This window comes from Silene latifolia, chromosome 7, assembly GCF_048544455.1.
Source record: "Silene latifolia isolate original U9 population chromosome 7, ASM4854445v1, whole genome shotgun sequence".
Classification (NCBI taxonomy): Eukaryota; Viridiplantae; Streptophyta; class Magnoliopsida; order Caryophyllales; family Caryophyllaceae; genus Silene; species Silene latifolia.
Genome location: NC_133532.1, coordinates 64,731,344 through 64,749,419, shown reverse-complemented (window position 1 = coordinate 64,749,419; position 18,076 = coordinate 64,731,344). Strand labels below are relative to the sequence as shown.

At 31.9% G+C, this 18,076-nt stretch overlaps 1 protein-coding gene across 3 annotated transcripts; it reads left to right on the top strand.

Moving 5' to 3' along the window:
• The first annotated feature begins 1,494 nt into the window (after positions 1 to 1,494).
• LOC141592277 (uncharacterized) lies at positions 1,495 to 17,814 on the top strand. 3 transcript variants are annotated; one of them, XM_074412873.1, is made up of 12 exons: positions 1,495 to 1,650; positions 2,063 to 2,141; positions 4,359 to 4,410; positions 6,414 to 6,434; positions 6,557 to 6,610; positions 7,354 to 7,404; positions 9,752 to 9,814; positions 13,528 to 13,593; positions 13,726 to 13,764; positions 15,278 to 15,400; positions 15,652 to 15,744; positions 17,483 to 17,814. In XM_074412873.1, exons 1-12 carry the CDS (start codon positions 1,548 to 1,550, stop codon positions 17,651 to 17,653), a joined length of 915 nt encoding a protein of 304 aa, XP_074268974.1. In that variant the 5' UTR covers positions 1,495 to 1,547; the 3' UTR covers positions 17,654 to 17,814. The 3 variants fall into 3 exon arrangements, with proteins under 3 accessions (XP_074268974.1, XP_074268975.1, XP_074268976.1); XM_074412874.1 differs by lacking the exon at positions 15,278 to 15,400; XM_074412875.1 differs by lacking the exons at positions 15,278 to 15,400; positions 15,652 to 15,744.
• Positions 17,815 to 18,076: the final 262 nt, after the last annotated feature.

The window sequence follows — 18,076 nt, the reverse complement described above, 5'->3', positions numbered from 1 at the left end:
GGATGCTCTCCACTTCCTCTAAAATTAGAGGAAGTAGAACATTGGCCCTTGGGCCAACTAGCCAATTATATTTTTTCATTTTTAATATTTACATTTACATTTTATTTCTTTTAATAGAAGTTAAAATATAATTAAAATGGTAGATGATAAATAAGATGATCTTCTCTATTGTGAACAAAAATATATAAAAAGAGGATGAAGATAGTGAAAATGATTGTGGGTCATAGAGAAAATGATGTGTAAAAAATTGAGAGGGTAAAAGAAAAAAATAAGAGAATGATGATGTACTCTCTCTAGTACATGCTAAATTTCATTGTAGGTTCGCCCTGGATATACGCCTTGTAATTAGTCTTGTTGAAGATGGATTAGAGTAAGTGACGGATAATGCCACTCACAAACGAATAGGTGGATAAGATGGGGCACCCCCATATGCTTTCCTCTATCCTCTATTTGGGTAATTTGTGAGAGAAAATGGTATCCGTCACTCTAAAGTGTCGGATACGTATCCGTCAATGAGATTTTGTGTACGCCTGGTCACTTTCGACTCTGACACTGAGAAGTCGTGACTTATGCAGTCAATAAAGACACCAGAGTTTTAGACAGTGTCTAATGGAAGTTTAACAGGGTGGTTGTTCGAGTGAGCCCCTTAGTTTTTGGGAATTTGTCCTTTAATTTGGATGAACTTTTATGGTAAGCGAGGGAAACGAGGGCACGTCACATTTTCCCTAGTTTAGACAACACGATTGATTAGCGCAAATTATTATCTCATACATACTTTTTTTCCGTCTGAAATAAGACGGATAAAATATTGTCACTTTTAAGAAAATGTAACTATTAATTCACAAAATTTTATAACTAGAGGTGTCATTTTTTGCCCTGAAAATGATGTAACAAATAATGGTAACGGTTATCAGAAATTAACAATATTTTATTGTAAAATGACAACATGTTATCCGTCTTATTTCAGACGGAAACAGCCGTCCGAAGCCAGACGCACTCATTGATTAGAGGTATTTTGTTCTTCTTTCCTAGGTCAAATTAAACAAAAAGTCTTGCATGCTTAAGATGATCCATTTTATCTATAAAACGAATACAAATATTAACCTATGGTGATAATAGGAATAAAATTTGTGGCATTTTGTAGGCAACCATGTTATTTGGTACGTATCTGTTTAATCCTTCTTAAGATTTAAAACGGATGTCTTAAAAAAGAATTTGTGCAAATTAAAATGATGATTCAGAGCAAAACAAAATTCCAAGAATTATTAGACAAAAACAAGGAATGTAATGATTAAAATCCTGCATGTAATATCATTTATTAAAAGGATAATAATAGGACGGTTATCGGGTGGCGCCGAAATTGAATACCACCCTCTCACATGCATTTATTATTGTAGGGATTTTTACTTATTGAATATAGAGGATGATACCGAGATTGAATGTCACACGATAACGCCAACTCATTCACCTTATTAAAATATTTCACTATAAATGAGACGAGCCAAGGGACAAGCTTTAAACGATTGAAATAATAATTGAGCATAGTGATGGCGTATCTTGTTCAAACAATTGCCACCAAGTTCATCTTCCTTATCCTCATTTTCTCCCTCACCAAAGCTGCAATCTCTCTTCCTTTCGTTGTCTTCCTTGGTAACTACTCTTTCATTTTTTTTATTTATGTTTTTCTAGTTGAGATCATTTGTCCCATCTTGTGTCTTACACTCTAACTACCTTAATCTTGTGAGAAATCAAATCACACTCAAAATATAAAAATATTGATAATTTGTATCAAAGTGATTATGTGTTATAATGATTTCCTCGTGTCAAGACAACCACCCCAATTAGCATTCGTGTAAGTAGTAAAGCATGCTGTGGGAGTACCATACAAATGTTGATGGGAATAAAGGGGTTTTTTTTTTTCACAAGGGATTTATAGATTAGACATGGTTTTAACTATTTAAGTATGCATAGACTATAGAATAAAACGGTCTTACAACAAGAGATAGAAAAAGACCGTAAGACTTGTTGAGTTGATGTAATTTGAATATCGTTTTAATTATAGGGATTGGTGAAACATGCCAGAGTATGGAAGAATTCATCCAGATTCTAGAGAAAGATTCAGGCAATCATGGACATTGCATGTAAAGTTTTTGATTCTTGGTTTTTTTGTTTTTTTATAAAATAAGAAAATTAGATTAATCCTCTAAGATAAGACCAACCTATTTCATCCTTTCGGATGATAGATGTGCGTTCAGGGACGAAGCTAGGATGAAATTGTGGGTGGGGCCGAATATCATTTTCAACTTTGAGAATTTCGCAAGTAAATTGGCCATAAATATACCGAAAAATATAACTTTATAAACTTGTTTTATACATAGTTTTATTGGTTGCAATAAACCTTTCAGAAGGATATATTTTCAATGAACAAAATAATGAAACAAGGTAAAAGACTAAAGTGCCATTTTGAAGATTTTTTTGATGATATAAGAAAAAAAAATATTATGGAATGGGGCGAGAACGAATTACGAAATCAAGCATAAAATAATTCAAAGTATATATTGTATGTGTAAAAAAAATAGAGTAAAATATTGTTCCAAGGGGAATATAATAAGAGGGGTTGAAACACACGTAAAAAATGATGGAAACAATACATAAAAATTTTAAAAATAAGGAGTAAGGGAGAAAATGACGCTTTGGGGAGTCGAACCCCGGCCCATTTACAATATACAAGTGGAAAATTACTCTCTCACCAACTGAGCCAAGAAAGCATTATATAATAATTTCATCTCAAATACTAATTAACCTTTAAATCCCTGCCCGGGCCGTGGCCCATCCGGCCAGTACATAGCTTCGTCATTGTGTGCGTTGAAGCCATCGGCTTTCAAACCATCTCGAAAGAATTGGACAAGAATGTCAAACTGAGGCCATAAAGTCGGCAACTTTATTAGCCTATGCAAATAATGTTTAACTATTATTTCATCGAAAAAACTAAGATCTAAATTCACATCTTTGATAATACTCAAAACTTCCCACGAAATTTGTTAAGTATTTCGAATAGAGTTAACAACACAAACATTATCTTCTTTGAATAATCAGCTTTGAAATTCCTAATATTTAGCTGCTAGTACGTCTTATTTTAATGAAAGAGCTTCTGCAACGAGAATGCTATTAAAACCACACGCCTTAGCTCCTAACAAGATTACCTTGCCATTATGGTCTCTGCCATTATGGTCTCGTATGTAGTAACCCAAAGAAGCTTTATTGTTAACTAACTTAGATCCATCGAAATTTAATTTAAGAAAGTCATTTGGACGTTTATCCCAAATATTTTCTTCATTATCTTTCACATGATTTGTAACCGACATTCCTATGGATTATTGAGATCTTCAAACTTAGTCTCATTCCAAGTTTCAATACCATTCTTACATAAAAGAGTAAGCTTACTAACATTCACATTAACATTATTAAAGATAAAGTCATTTCGAAAAAAAATCAAGCATTCCACCAAATAAAAATTTATTTCAATGAAATTAGTTCTTAAAAAGAAGTCTTTTAACGCTTTGAATTTTACTACAAAGTTTTGAATTTTACTACAAAGTTTTGACTTGAAACGACAATACCTGTTGTAGAAAAGTCACTAAATCTGGAGATACCAATATCTTCAATAATTGAAGCAATGAAAGAGCATTTGAAAAAGAAATTATCTAAATCCTCATTATGATAATTACACAAAACACAATGTGTTGGACATCAATATGATTCTAATAAGTCTATTTTTAATAGGTAATCCATCAATACAAGCTTTCCAGAGAAAAAGCTTTAACTTTGGAGAAATATTTAATTTCCAAATCTAGTGAAACTCACACTTTGTAAGATTATGATTATATGTTAATTTTCTTTTTATCAATTATAGTAGAATAAATTTATATGTTAATTTTCTTTTTTATCAATTAAGTTTTCGATTCTTGTTGGTTGTTCATTGATAGAATAAATTTATAAGTTAATTTTATTTTTATCAATTGTAGTTTATGTTAATTGATCTCATGTATGAATGTAACACCTCAAACCTCTTTAAGGATTAAAATACTCACTTATAATTTAATTGCAAAAATTTTATATCCCCAAATGATTAAGCCTTCCGTAAAATGGTTTTACAATATTACATTGTAAAATCATTTAACGAAAGACCTTAAGACCTTTATTGTGAAAAGTGGTGATCGGTGAAAGTTATATTAAGTGAGGGTTTTTAAAGTAAACAATCACTTAATTTTATAATCGGTCATATATAAAATTGTTGCAAATGATTTAACAGTTTCATCTCGTATCAATAATCTAGTAATCAAATAATTCATGTACAGAATGTTGGGAGATAACGTGGAAGACTCGGTATTAGTTCCCATTATGGACCAGGTATGGACAAGTGCGGATTAGTTTTCCCAATTTGTGTCTTTTGTTTTATACTCCTTTATCTCTTTTGTTTGTGTACATTTGCTTAAAATACACTTAATTGTGACGGAGAGAACGCCTTGTTATCTTTTACATTGTTACATTATTACCCTCGATCATAAAATTGTGTAAATCACATTAAGTGGATGATGAAAGGATAAAAAATTAACAATTCATAGATTATACAACCAGTTGTATATGTTGTACGGTGTAGAATTTGAGCTTTGTGATAAAGTATTCGAGCTTTATGTTAAATAATATGAGCTTTAGTAGAAAATACTGAACTCATTCATTTAGACATTAAAAACATGAATTTTGAATTATCTCAAAAAAAAAATATATAAGCTCGGATTCTTATATTTTGGTTGTACAATGCTCATGGTACAACTGTATGTATAATCCTATTTGTGAAAAATTAACGGGACATGAAAATCGATGAAAATTTTATATCCCATTTTTGTATCCCATCTTGTATCCCTTTTTTTTTTGTTATCAAGATAAAAAAAAAGAGTAAATTATCAATTACACCCACGTCAAATGCACTTTTTTACATTAACTCCCACGTCAAATTTTTTTTTTTAAATTACACCCAAGTTAATAGCTCAGGTTAAAAATTGCACCCCATCCCATTTTCAGGTGGAAAAATGTGTAAAATGACAGATTTGCCCCCGCGTGTTTCTAATTGTGAATGAACCTGTTAACTCTTCATTCACTTCACTCCTTTCACTTTTAACCCTAATTTCATCCCAAATATTTCCCCAAAATCTGCCCCTTTCAAATTCCCCCAATTAAATCTTAATTATTAGTATATTGATCATCCGTCATCATCAATCTCTTCTTTGTAATTTGTTTGTTGGTTAATTTTTAATTTTTGATTTCTCTTGCTATCAGAACATGCTAAGTTAAATCAGCCAGAATCTATACAATTGCAGCGATTCATCAAAACCCGAATTCATGCCTAATTAATCCATCAAATTATCTTCATTACTGTCAAAATTCCCGAGAATCAGAAGAAAGGTGCCCTGCAGGGTATTCCTTTTCTGCTCTTCTTCCTAAAACTCAAGCTAATTACACTTATGTTCCCGTCATCAATCTTCTGCCTTTTACCCTCTTGTTGATTTCCGCCCTTCGCTACATCGTCGAAACTCCTCTTCTTCCCCGTCATCAAAAATCGGAATGTTGTTTATCCTAATTTGCGACTTTATCTTTGCTACCCATTGAATTAGTTAGGTTAATTTTGCTCATCCTAATTTCTAGGTGTTTAAAATAATTTGCCATTAAATTAAGTTATGCATTTACGGTTTGAATTGTTTCTTTATGCATTTATGGGTTTGGGGAATGAATTACCTTGAGAATGAGGAAAACAATGGAGGAAATTAAATTAGGGAAAATATGAGAGAAGGATGAAGAAGGGAAGGGGATGAATGAGAGAGTAAACATCAACCACACACAAGGTTAATAAAGAAAGGCAGAAGGGCAAAATCGTCCTAAAAATATGTTTTATCCCAGAAATTTTGAAAATTGACGGAAATTTGGCCGGATTTCGATATTGGGTGCAATTTGTAATCTGAGCTATTAACTTGGGTGTAATTTAATAAAAAAATTTGACGTGGGAGTAAATGTAAAAAAGTGTATTTGACGTGGGTGTAATTGATAATTTACTCAAAAAAAAAGCATGTTTGATGAATTTTTGAGATTTCACATGTACATAGTTTTGGGTAATAAAAAGAGTCTTAACTCAAAATTTTTACAAGTAACTCGTTTTTAAAAATTAATGAAAAAATAATCCGAACTTTAATTTAACTCAAAATAAACATTTTTTTACAACTAACGAAAGTTTTAAGAAAATGATTTAGTACCCATGCGGCATGCGCCGTACAAACGACCATCCTATATAGTGCCATAGGGGATTCAGTCCATTTTAACAATAACACGCTAACAAAAGATTTTTCTTCCCATTTTTACAGGTGACATTGGCATGTCAAAAGGTTAAGAATTTTTTCCACAAAGTTATCTTGATCATTCTTCATGTTATTTGGCAAACAAATTCATAGACGACATTAACATTTTTTGATGATTTGTTTTTTTCCATCTTATCTTTTATTGTCAGGTCAAAGAGTTGGATGAGCTCAAAAACGGATACAATTTAATTGGAATATCTCAGGTTGTTAATTGGGAAACTATGACATAATTTCCATGTTATAATTATTAATGCATGAACAAATAGAACGACCATAATCATTAAGGGGTTGTTTGGTTACCCACTAAACAATGCAGGAACTTAAATTCATGTGAATTGCAAAATGGGTATGTTGTTTGGTTACCCCAATTCACATGAATTGGAAGTTCCCATGAATTCCAATTCCTCCACAATGGAGGAAGTTGCTTACCTAGGCCCCCTAGGTAAGTTAGAATGCCTACATGAATTGCACTTCCTCCATGGCAACCAAACATTTTTTTGCAATTCACATGAATTCCAAATTCACGTGTTTTATGACTTCCTAGGCAATACAAATTTCTATATGCAACCAAACGACCCCTAAAAAAAAAGGATGACCATCCGATCAAACTTAATCCCCAAAACCTAGTTACAACATGTGAATCTTTGAATATTTATATTTATTTAGATTAAGTGAAGTCGAATTTTATCCATCTATAATAAAGTGATTAAATTTGGGTCTCTTTTGTGAGAACCATCTAGAATGTACAATTAAGGTACTTATGAGATATTGAGGAGCAAACGAAAAAAATTGGTCACTATGAATATCGGTTTCATCTCGAACAAGGGTTTTGTCACAGAGCTTAATTAATACAATATAAATTTTTTTTATATAATTATATTATATATCAAGTAATGTATTCGATTCCATATTTTTATTTTTATTTTTCTCTGTTTTGTATGTACAGGGAGGTTTGATAAGTCGGGGAATGATTGAATTTTGTGATGAAGGACCGCAGGTAACTCGTACTCTCGTATACATGATGCTTGAATTAAGACACATAATGGCCTAAGATCTTATTAGATGCAATTAGGGGTGATCAAACATTAGGGTCAGGTGGGGTTGATCTTGGGCGATTTGGGCTTGGTTAGGTGGGCCCAAAATCGGTCGGGCTAGGGGTGGATCTTGGCGGGCGGGCGGCGGAGGTAGACTCGAAACCGGCCAAGGGTAGGGTTGAGAGGTGGTTCGAGGGCTGGTCCGGGTTAAGGGCGGGTTGGGTTGAGGACGGACCGAGTTTAATTTTCATGACCCGAACCAGCCCTTAATTGTGGAGGGTCGAGTTGAGATGCACACGGACCCGTCGGGGTGAGTAAAAAGTGACCCGGGAGGCGAGTTAGGTGCGGGCAGGTCGGATCAGCGTTGAGATTTGACCAGCCGTAGATGCAATGCTCTCAGATTCTACCTTGAGGTGGGTTTTTTTTTTAATGTTATTTAAAAATATTGCGTGTTTAAATTGCAATTCAAGCCCACCCCGCTAATGATGTAAAGTGTAAAACTAATATCCATGTCAATTGAAGAGATTCATTGTTAAGCTCAAATGACTAGTGATTAATTGTTTAAAAGGATTGAAAATACTACTAATATTAACAAAGTACATTTTCTTTTCTAGAAACCATGATAAAAAACTCTATAATTAGACATGCTTGTTGTGGAGTAGTTTTAGGATACATGATAACATGAATGACTTCCTGGGAAAACCCCCAGAATGTGCATGAATAAGAACAAAATGTATTGGATCCAACCCGTGTTGATTTATGAGTCGAATACATAGCCTGACGAGCTAACATAAGTAACCGCTCCCAACCCGTTTAGATCAGGGTGTTACATAAATAATATACTTTCTCTTGTAGGAAAATATGAACTTATCTGACCAATAATACCCTTAATCGAGACGTCATGTAAGAACACTGCCCTAAGTCAATTAGACCCCCACACAGATGCTCCTTGAGTTCCATGGTCACCAACTCCAGGCTTAACGCCTCCTTCCGTACAATAGTGAACTCCACAGACGGAAGTGGGAATTGTCTCAGAATGAAAGGAGAAAATATAAGAGAGAATGTTTTCTGTATTTTGTGTGTAAAACTGTGGAAGAGATGAGGATTTTATAGAGAAGACAGAGGCTCCAACAGCCACATAGAGATACCAAAAATATGAATATTAATGGCCATAAAGCCATCAATTAATGGTAATAAAATCGTAAATTAAGTCTGGATATTATTGTGTAATAACGTTCAAAGACTAGAATTCCAACAGCTAGAATCCAAGGAAATAGTTTGGACCCGTAGCAAAAATGTAGCCCCACCACACACGTGACACAAGCCGGACGGGCGGCGTCGGCGCGCGTGTGGGGAGACTATAGTCTCTCCTATATAGTTTAGTTAACACTAAAAAAAGTCGTACCATATATAAGGTAGTGACTCCTCCACTATTCTTCTAATGTTGGACAATATTACACATTTAACTTTGGAGAAACATCCAAATTCAACATCTCTATTTCGTTGATGAACTCATGCGGCTTCTTTCACTTAGTCGAATAAAATTATACGGACTTTATTCTTTAAAGTATAGTTTTAAAGCACAAGAATCTCTTAAAATTATAGTGTAACACCCATATTAATAACCACCCACGTAGTGACCAATCGGGACTTTAGGCACTTGTTTTGATATGAGGGCGCCTACTCATCCAAAACCAACCTCCTATTGTACTCATGTCGGGTTGTTCATTTTAGTTGTCACTCCTATGTTCATTTTGATATGAGGGCGTCTACTCATCCAAAACCAACCTCCTATTGTACTCATGTCGGGTTGTTCATTTTACTTGTCACTCCTATGTTCATTTTGGTTTATTGGTTTAGGTTTCAAAATCGTCGCTGTGATACCACTTTGTAACACCCCCTTCTTACCCGGCCAAGGTAATGGGAAGATGTTACCGTCTCGGTTTCCCGAGGCAGTGGAATCGTAATAACAATTAAGAAACATTCGCTAAACTTATCATTTATACAAATTTTTCTTAATTGTTATTCCGGTTTCACAATCTCGGAAAATCGAGACGGTAACATCCTCTCATTACCTTGGTCGGGTAAGAAGGGGGTGCTACACATAGTCAATTGTCAACTTCATTTAAGTAAATTGGATTATAATTAAAACTTCATTCACTATAGAACATTAGAAGTTTAGAACTCCAAATTAAAAATTTGAATTTTAACAACGACAAAATTCATTTATTATGTAGATCTTATGATATTTATGATATTTATATTACATATATAACTATACTTCTAATCAATTTGTATTGTAATGAACAGGTCAAAAACTTCATATCGGTTGGAGGCCCTCAAGCTGGTGTAGCAGGGGCTCCAAATTGCTCAGTAAGTGATCCTTTTTAAGTGGATTATTAATTTTTCATCTAACATTAGGGTAGATCTCGTACAAATGCAAAGTTTTTTAAATGAAGATGTTAGAGAAAACAATTAAATTACTGGTATTTAACTTCATTTGGAATTTGATGATAAATTCTATATTATTAGTACTAATATAGAAGCACCCTTGGATATTTTTCATAAACAATATCTACTAAAAGTACGTAAAACAATTAAGAGAGAATATATAAAGTTACAAAATAACTTGTGTATAATTTAGAGTAAATGTATTATTTCAAAAACCACTTATACCAAATGCTACTAGGTATACTTTTGCGTGAATTAACAACGGGTTAAGTAGCAAATTGCCCCCAAACGTTTGGGTCTAAGTACATTTTGGCTCCAAACGTTTTCATATGTGCAATTTGCTCTCAAATGTTTAGGTGCAAATCAACCCCTTTAAAAATTCGACAATTTTACCCTCACTACCATCCACACAACCGCCATTATCAAACACAATTCTCCACTCAAGTCCCACCAAAATGAATTAGCAGTAATCAATCTATCGCTCAACAAGAAGCTTTGAAATAAAATCCCAACTTTGATCTAAGAATTGACCATTGAATCTTCAAAGTTAATTCGTCTCAAAAACCACAAGAATGCTAACGCTATTGGAAGTATGATCGGTGGTGTAGTTCTTGACAATAAGGGCGCTAATGAAGTTCAGTGAAAAGAGAGGAAAGCAGGTAGAGGACATCCTAGGACATCCTAAACCGAAGGATAAGTTAGAAACCAGAAGAAAGGCCAATCGACAACAAGACGGGGCCAGTGAAGTAACAACCACCATGACACTAATGTCAACATTTACCGCAACCATCGGATTTAATGCGGCATTCACTTTAATACGAGGTAGTACACGTAAACACAACACTTGGTGTGGAGAATTGTGTTTAATAATGGTGGTTGTGTGGGTGGTAGTAGGGGTAAAATTGTCAAAAATTTAAAGTTGGTCGATTTACACCTAGGCTCAAACGTTTGGGGGAAATTGCACATATAAAAACGTTTGGGGCAAAAATGCACTTACCCCCAAATGTTTGAGGACAATTTACTACTTTCCCCAATTAACAGCGCTTTTGTATGATATGTCTTAGAATATATTATTGTGCGACAAATTCATATTGTGTTACTCCCGTCATTACTTAATTTTTGTCGTTTTAGCAGTTTTTTTTTTTTTTTTTTGCACATTATATGAAATTTAGCCTTAATTGCCCATATTACAATTTCCTAGATCTTATTTCTCTTGTTGCAATATAATGTTATTGGAGAAGCATTAATGGTAAAGTCATTATTTGTAAACAAGCTCAATTACTCAATTATTAGAGTTTATTTTATTTGTTTTTTTTTTTCCAGCCCCCAATGGTGATTTATTTTATGCCTAATTAATGTAGTTATATTTCCTATATGCTTTTCTTTATATGTGTGAAAATTTTTAAAACGAAATATAAAAAATAATGGAGTGAGTGTGAAAATTTATAAATTTATTTCTTAGTTAGGAATTAAGTGATATTTTAAATGATAAGACATTTTGTGATATAATAATGAGACACGGGGCTGTCTAATGGGTTTGACATGCCCTGTTTTAAATGTTAAAATGGAGCCCCTGAAAATATAAGGAACTTGATTATACTTCCTCTAATTCAATATAAATTTCTCTATTTCATTTTCCGTCTATTCACAATAATTTCCCTATTTTGTTTTTTGGTAAGTGTTTGTGTGGTCCAAATTTAATTGTATGGTTGGATAGTGTATTTGTATGGTCCAAATTTATTTGGATCTTTTGTCAAAATAGCCATTTCTATCAAAGTATTTACCAAAATAACAGTTTTATGAAAATATTGTCCAAACTAACCATATCTATATTAAAAAGATATTTGTTTAACTAAAGCACTACTTTAAAAAAAAAAAAAAAGTAAATAACCTAAACTGATTAATCATAAAAATCATTTAGAAAAAAATCACCTACGCTCAAATCCTTAACTTCTCCTCCCTCTTAACAACAATCATCTATTTTACATATATAAAATTGGTGAATTTTTCTTATAAAAGTAGACAATCAAATTATAAAAGTTTTCTACAATAATCTCATCAAGGCACATAATTCTTTTTGTCAAAATTGATGACTTTTCTTTTACATGTATTTAACTTTACTAATGATTGATAATAAATTATGAAATTGCTTTATTGTTTTCTCGCCAATTAGTGTTTTTCGTTATGAATAAAGTTTTAAATCATTCATGTTTATCTTATATCGTCAATTGTATTTCATTCTTCTTCTTGTTAAGCCTTTGGAATTGCCAAGAAGTACTTGAACATACATTCTCCAAACTCTTGCATTCTTATTCTATGCTTTTCAATGTAACTAATTGTTGATAGAATAAACGATTAAACACAAATAAGGAAAATACTAACGCATACGGAGAAATGACAAATTAATAAGTTTAATGGATATTTTATTTTTGAAGAAATAAGTTTAATGGATATTAATTATAATATATAACTAAATTAAATCGAACTGATCGAATCAAACCAAGCCGGCCAATATTATTTTCTTAGGCAAGCAACTAATAATTCAGTGGTTATTTTAGTAATTAGAATGACCATATGGTTAATTTGGACAATACTTTAATGAAACGGCTATTTTGGTGAATATTTTGATAGAAATGGCTATTTTGGCAAAAGACCCAATTTATTTATATGGTGGGTGGTGTATTTTCTTAATTTTTGTGTCAAAATGAAATGAGAAGTTTATTGTGAACATGAGGAAGTATATATTACTCCCTCTGTCTCATTCAATAGTTTACAATTACTTTATTAAGGTGAGAAAAGATGAATAGTTAAGGGCACATTTTAAAAAAACTCTAATTAAAAAAAATAAAAAACAACTTAAAATAAGAAAAAAATGTAACAGTGGCCACTTACCTGGGTTGATTTATTTATTAAAAAAAAAAGTGTAAGATAATGATTAAAACATCAACAAAAAACGTGTAAAGTATTGACTGGAATAGAGGAATATATATTTTGTTAAACACAAATTCTTATTTGTGACGGAAGGTATCCGTCACAAATAAGAGACGGATACCATATCCCCTCACAAACTACTCATTTGCCTTGAGTGGGGGAAGCACATGGGGGGACCCTCCTTTGTCTCCTCTACCCATTTCATCTCACAAACTACCCGTCGCAACCCGCGACCCGTCGCAAGCAAGACTTACACTTTGTTAAAATCAATACAAAAAAATTTACTTTTTTTCATAAGATATTACTGTAATAGAGACCATGCATTTTGAGGCCCTTGTATCCTCTTAGACGGCACTAATGAGACTTCTTATCAATTACTCCCTCCATTCAACTCAAGGCCATTATTTTTTTTGCACATTATTTACAAGCGGAAATTTAACTTTAATTTTCTCTCGATATATAAGTGAAAATATATTCATGTGAGATCTTATTTGATTCGTCTCTAAGATTACATTAAAAATATCTAACTTTTATAATTTTTGCAAATACGTAACTAAAGATATTTGCCAAGTAAAAGGCGCGTTGACAAACGTGATAAAGCATAATGGGCTTATGGAGTTGAATGGAGGGAGTATTAGACAATTTATTTATTCTCTAACATTTTGATTTGTTTATACTTTTTAGTTTCGTGTGGATATATGCAGTTTCCAATCTGTGCACGCTTAACAAACCTCCTTAATCTGCTTCCTGTTTATAGCACTTTTATACAGGTAAATTTTTTTAACTCTTCTTTTACGAGGTTAATAAATTAATCAAATAATATACATCCATCAATCTCATACATTTGTTTAGTTACATTTTAAAATTTTACTAAGTTATTCATCATCTTTTTTATATAACAGGCTAGTGTGGCGCCAAGCAACTACATAAAAATTCCAACGGTATTTTTATATCTATAAGCATATCACACTTGGTCTTGTTGGTTGTTTTAATTATGCATACAATTATATTTTCTCTATTTTTAATGTGAAAGAGGGAAAATGGCGTCAAGAGCGAGCACAATGTCAATGAAGGCTATAATAAAAAAACAACATTGAAAGAAACGTTTAAAGAGAAATACTATCTACCTTCTCCTTCCAACATTCTCTTTACTTTCTCCTCTCACAACTGATTAAAATATCGTTTTATTTTGCTTCTTCTACTTGTCTTGTGACCCCATCCGATATATATTAATTTAAGTAGTTGTGAGAGGGAGAGATTTTAGGAAAAAAATAGACATTTGTTTTGTTAGTGGTAGGTCCCAATTGAAAGAACAAATTAATTAATTTCAGTTCTTTTCTTTTGCACGTTTAGTTTAACAAATTATATGCCTATTCAAATCGACTTTATGCACCTCGACACTTTAAACTTTAAGAAATTACCTTACATACCCAACAAAAAATCTACTTTTAATTTTGTACAAAACTAAGTCAACAAATAAAATTAACTTGCAGAAGGAAAATCGATTTTTGAATACAAATAATATAATGTGAATTTAGATTATGTATAATATATATTTTACAATTTTTTTAAGTAATTGTACTCTTCAATCTTTCCAGAGTAATATATTTTTCATATCTGGCTTAGTGTATTTATGAACGTGCTATTTACTCTTTTCACGTTTCTTAGTAAAAAAAATTTATTAAAAATATCCGTGCATTTTTTTACACGAGATTAAAACTAGTCTTATTTAAAATGGTTATAAGCGGTGTAATGAATATAAAACAATCTATATACCTAGTAATATAAATTTGGATATATTTCAAACCTACAACCGTTTTAATTACACCAATTCTTATTTCAGACCAAGGTATCCGTCTTATTAATAAGACGGATACCATATTCTCTCACAAAATACCCATTTAGGGTGAGTGGAGAGCACATGGGAGGTCCCACCTTTGTCCCCTCTACCCATTTCCTCTCACACAACAACCCGTCTTAAAATCCAACCCGTTTTAAGCAAGACTTACTCTTTTAATTAAGAGAAAGTGTGAGTTTAGACTAATTGACATGACCTTGGTAGTAGACTAGTAGTAGTAGAACTATAGAAGGTTTTACAGTTTACAGTTTACACCAAGAGAACGCACTAATTGTAACGACCGTCCATTTCCGTCAACTTGTTGTATTTCTTAGATGGTATCTTCGTATTTTCGAGGTTGTAACTTTAAAAGAATTATAAATTTTGCGATAAATGTATTAATATTTGTTTTCTTTTGTTTCTCACGGTATAATTCCTCAAAATCTAACTAATTAGTTATAACTCAAAAATATGTGAAGTGAGTTTCAAATGGCCACACAAATATTTTGTATCATCTTTCTGTGACTTCAATATCTCGTTATTTTAATTCTGTTATCTGTTAACCCGCGATATGATCATTTTTGGTGGTGTTGTTGAGTTGCTTTAAATTCTTATAGGAGATTGATGCATATTTAAAAGGGTGTAAATTTCTACCGTATGCAAACAACGAAATACCAAGTGCAAGAAACCCCATCTACAAGAAGCGATTTTCCAGATTACATAACTTAGTTCTTATCATGGTAAGTATTCTCACAATATAAAAACGCTCAATTTTTTTCCAACTAATACAATAACTTAAACATTCACATACATAATAAACTGAAATATTTATTCATGTTTAAATTAAGTACACAAATTATTACACGAAACCTCTTTATAATGAGAGATCAGATCAGACAAATAATTAAGTACTCTGTATTTTGTACGAGTAACTTACTACTGTATATAATTCAATTAATAAAATATTTTATTGTTGTTTCTCTATATATAGTTCGAGGAAGAAACAATAATTACACCAAGAGAGTCTTCCTGGTTCGGATATTACCCTGATGGATCCACTAACGTGATCTTGCCTTTCAACGAGGTAATATTAGCGACCTTCTCATCATTACATTCTATTTGTAGCAATTAGTGAATCAATTACAATTTGGATCATTAGATCGTCAAAAGATTTAATCCGGACCGTTTACAAAAAAAGAAGGTCCATTTCTTTCAATGAAATAGAGAGAATCTGGACCGAATCAATCAACCTTCCAAAAAACTGTTTTAAACTAGGATTGTGCAAACTATAAAATAAATTTATCTATAAAGAGATTGTAATCCAATCAAATGTAAACAATGTAGAATAATACAATATTTTAAATATTCTTGTCTAAGTGGTCATGATTAGCAGCTTAGAGCATTAGCAATAAATGTTTATCAAGAGGTTTGTAGGATGATATGTCCATAATTTTAGAGGTTTGTCAACAAACCTTCTATTGTTGGTGATGAGTGGTGAAGTTCATGGATGAGAGGGGTTACAAATTAGTAATCAGGTTTGTGGAGAGAGAATGTGAGAGGAGAAAAAGTATAGTGGGTCATGATATAAACCTTAAAGAGGTTTATTTGTTGTTAGTAGGAGATTTATAGGTAAATGAGTTTGTATATTAGCTTATGTGACAGGAGAACAAACATCTTAGAGCGTAGTGGATCACTTTAAAATTGTTCAATAAATTTTTTTTCTTGTCGTCTACTATTGACTTATACAATTGAGAACTTAAATTTCTTTTATTACTTTCTTTTGTTGTTACTATTGTTACTTTTATTATACTTCCTCCAATTTCCAGATGACTCCACATCAAATTGATTTAGGACCACACAAAGTTGTCCAAAAAAAGAAAGAGGGAACAATAAGAAAAATGGATGGAAAGGGAAAGAGGAACAATAAATGAAATTGGAGGGAGTATTTCTTATTACTACTGTTACTTTCACTACTCCCCTCGTAATTATTATTACTTTCACTGAGTTTCACTACTGCAACATTAATATTGATAATTTCTATACTCCCGTTAATTCTATTACTTTCACTACTCCCGCTCGCTACTAATATTGTTACTTTGACTATTCAAATGAGTGTTTACTATCATATTACTATATCCAATATTACTACAATTCTTTTCACAACTAACAGAATTACTTTTACTATTTATGCATGAAATTTTAAGAGGCTTACATATTTATATGAATATATTACATATAAACATTAATCAAATCGAAAAATTATGGAATATTATATTTTTTAGAAATCTAGCTTGATTTATTTACTTTTTAATAGCTTTCAAACGTGTGTATGTTAAATAATGAACATCTTTATAATAATTAATACAATAAGTGAGGCATGTTTATTTTAAGGAAAATCACCATAATTTGGTATTCTCTAAATTTATACTTCAACCAAAATTATTGCGGTCTCCAAGACGGCACTTTGACCGTAATTTTTGACGTCTATATGTTAATTTTTTTTCTTGATTTTTTTTTTCGTGAAAGTTATCATGAAAATAAGTGTGAATGTTTTTATTTTATAATCCAATAATTTTTATTTTCCAAGTTATTTACGGTCAAAGTTCGGAAACTTTGACCTCCCAAAAGCAAATGGGGTGAAAATAGGTGTGTGGAGGGAGTATAATATTTACATTGAAGTCCCCTGATCAGGTTTATCATATAGCGCTATCGATTAAAAATTATATAATATAATTAATTTGTATAGATTTATTTAATTATATTGAAATCCCTTAGTTTTCGGATTATATATAGTATTGATTGGTTTTATCCTTATTTGTCAGACTCAATTGTACAAAGAAGATTTGATAGGATTAAAGGCATTGCATGAAGCAGGGAAAGTGACATTTAAAAAGGCTCCTGGAGAGCATGTTAATCTCTCAGATGCTCTATATGAAATGATCTCCCCATTTCTCAAAGATGAAAGTTCAACTCAGAAAATTGCAGTTGCATAATTGTCATACGTGCATGTATTTTTTTATACTACGGACTTGTAGTTTTATGAATAAAATTAATGACATGTATTCTATTGCATGGTGTATAAACTTTATGTTTTTTTTGAGAGAATAAATTCCGTGTTATTCTTAAATCTTTGTTATGTGACCATTTTGGTTTAATGTTTGTTTGTCTTTTCCATTTTTTGAGATCACATGATTTAATAATAAAATTGTAAAAATATTATTTCAATCAAAAGTAAAGCTTGCAGAATTAATGGTTACTCCTCTCATCCCATTTGTTGCCTTTTTCTTTTTTTTTTGGTGTCCGATCATTTGTTTATCTTCTATTTTAAGAATAAACTTGATGAGTAATTTGATCATTCTCATTTAATTTGTTCCACCTGTCATTTAGTTATTGACCCTCTCCTCTTTCTTTGGTTT

Excerpts from the sequence above, each read along its gene's own strand:
- LOC141592277 (XM_074412873.1), top strand. The coding sequence starts at position 1,548 with ATGGCGTATCTTGTTCAAACAATTGCCACCAAGTTCATCTTCCTTATC. Across the intron at positions 1,651-2,062 it reads TCCTTTCGTTGTCTTCCTTG|GGATTGGTGAAACATGCCAG; the intron begins GTAACTACTCTT and ends TTTTAATTATAG. Across the intron at positions 13,594-13,725 it reads TTTATAGCACTTTTATACAG|GCTAGTGTGGCGCCAAGCAA; the intron begins GTAAATTTTTTT and ends TTTATATAACAG.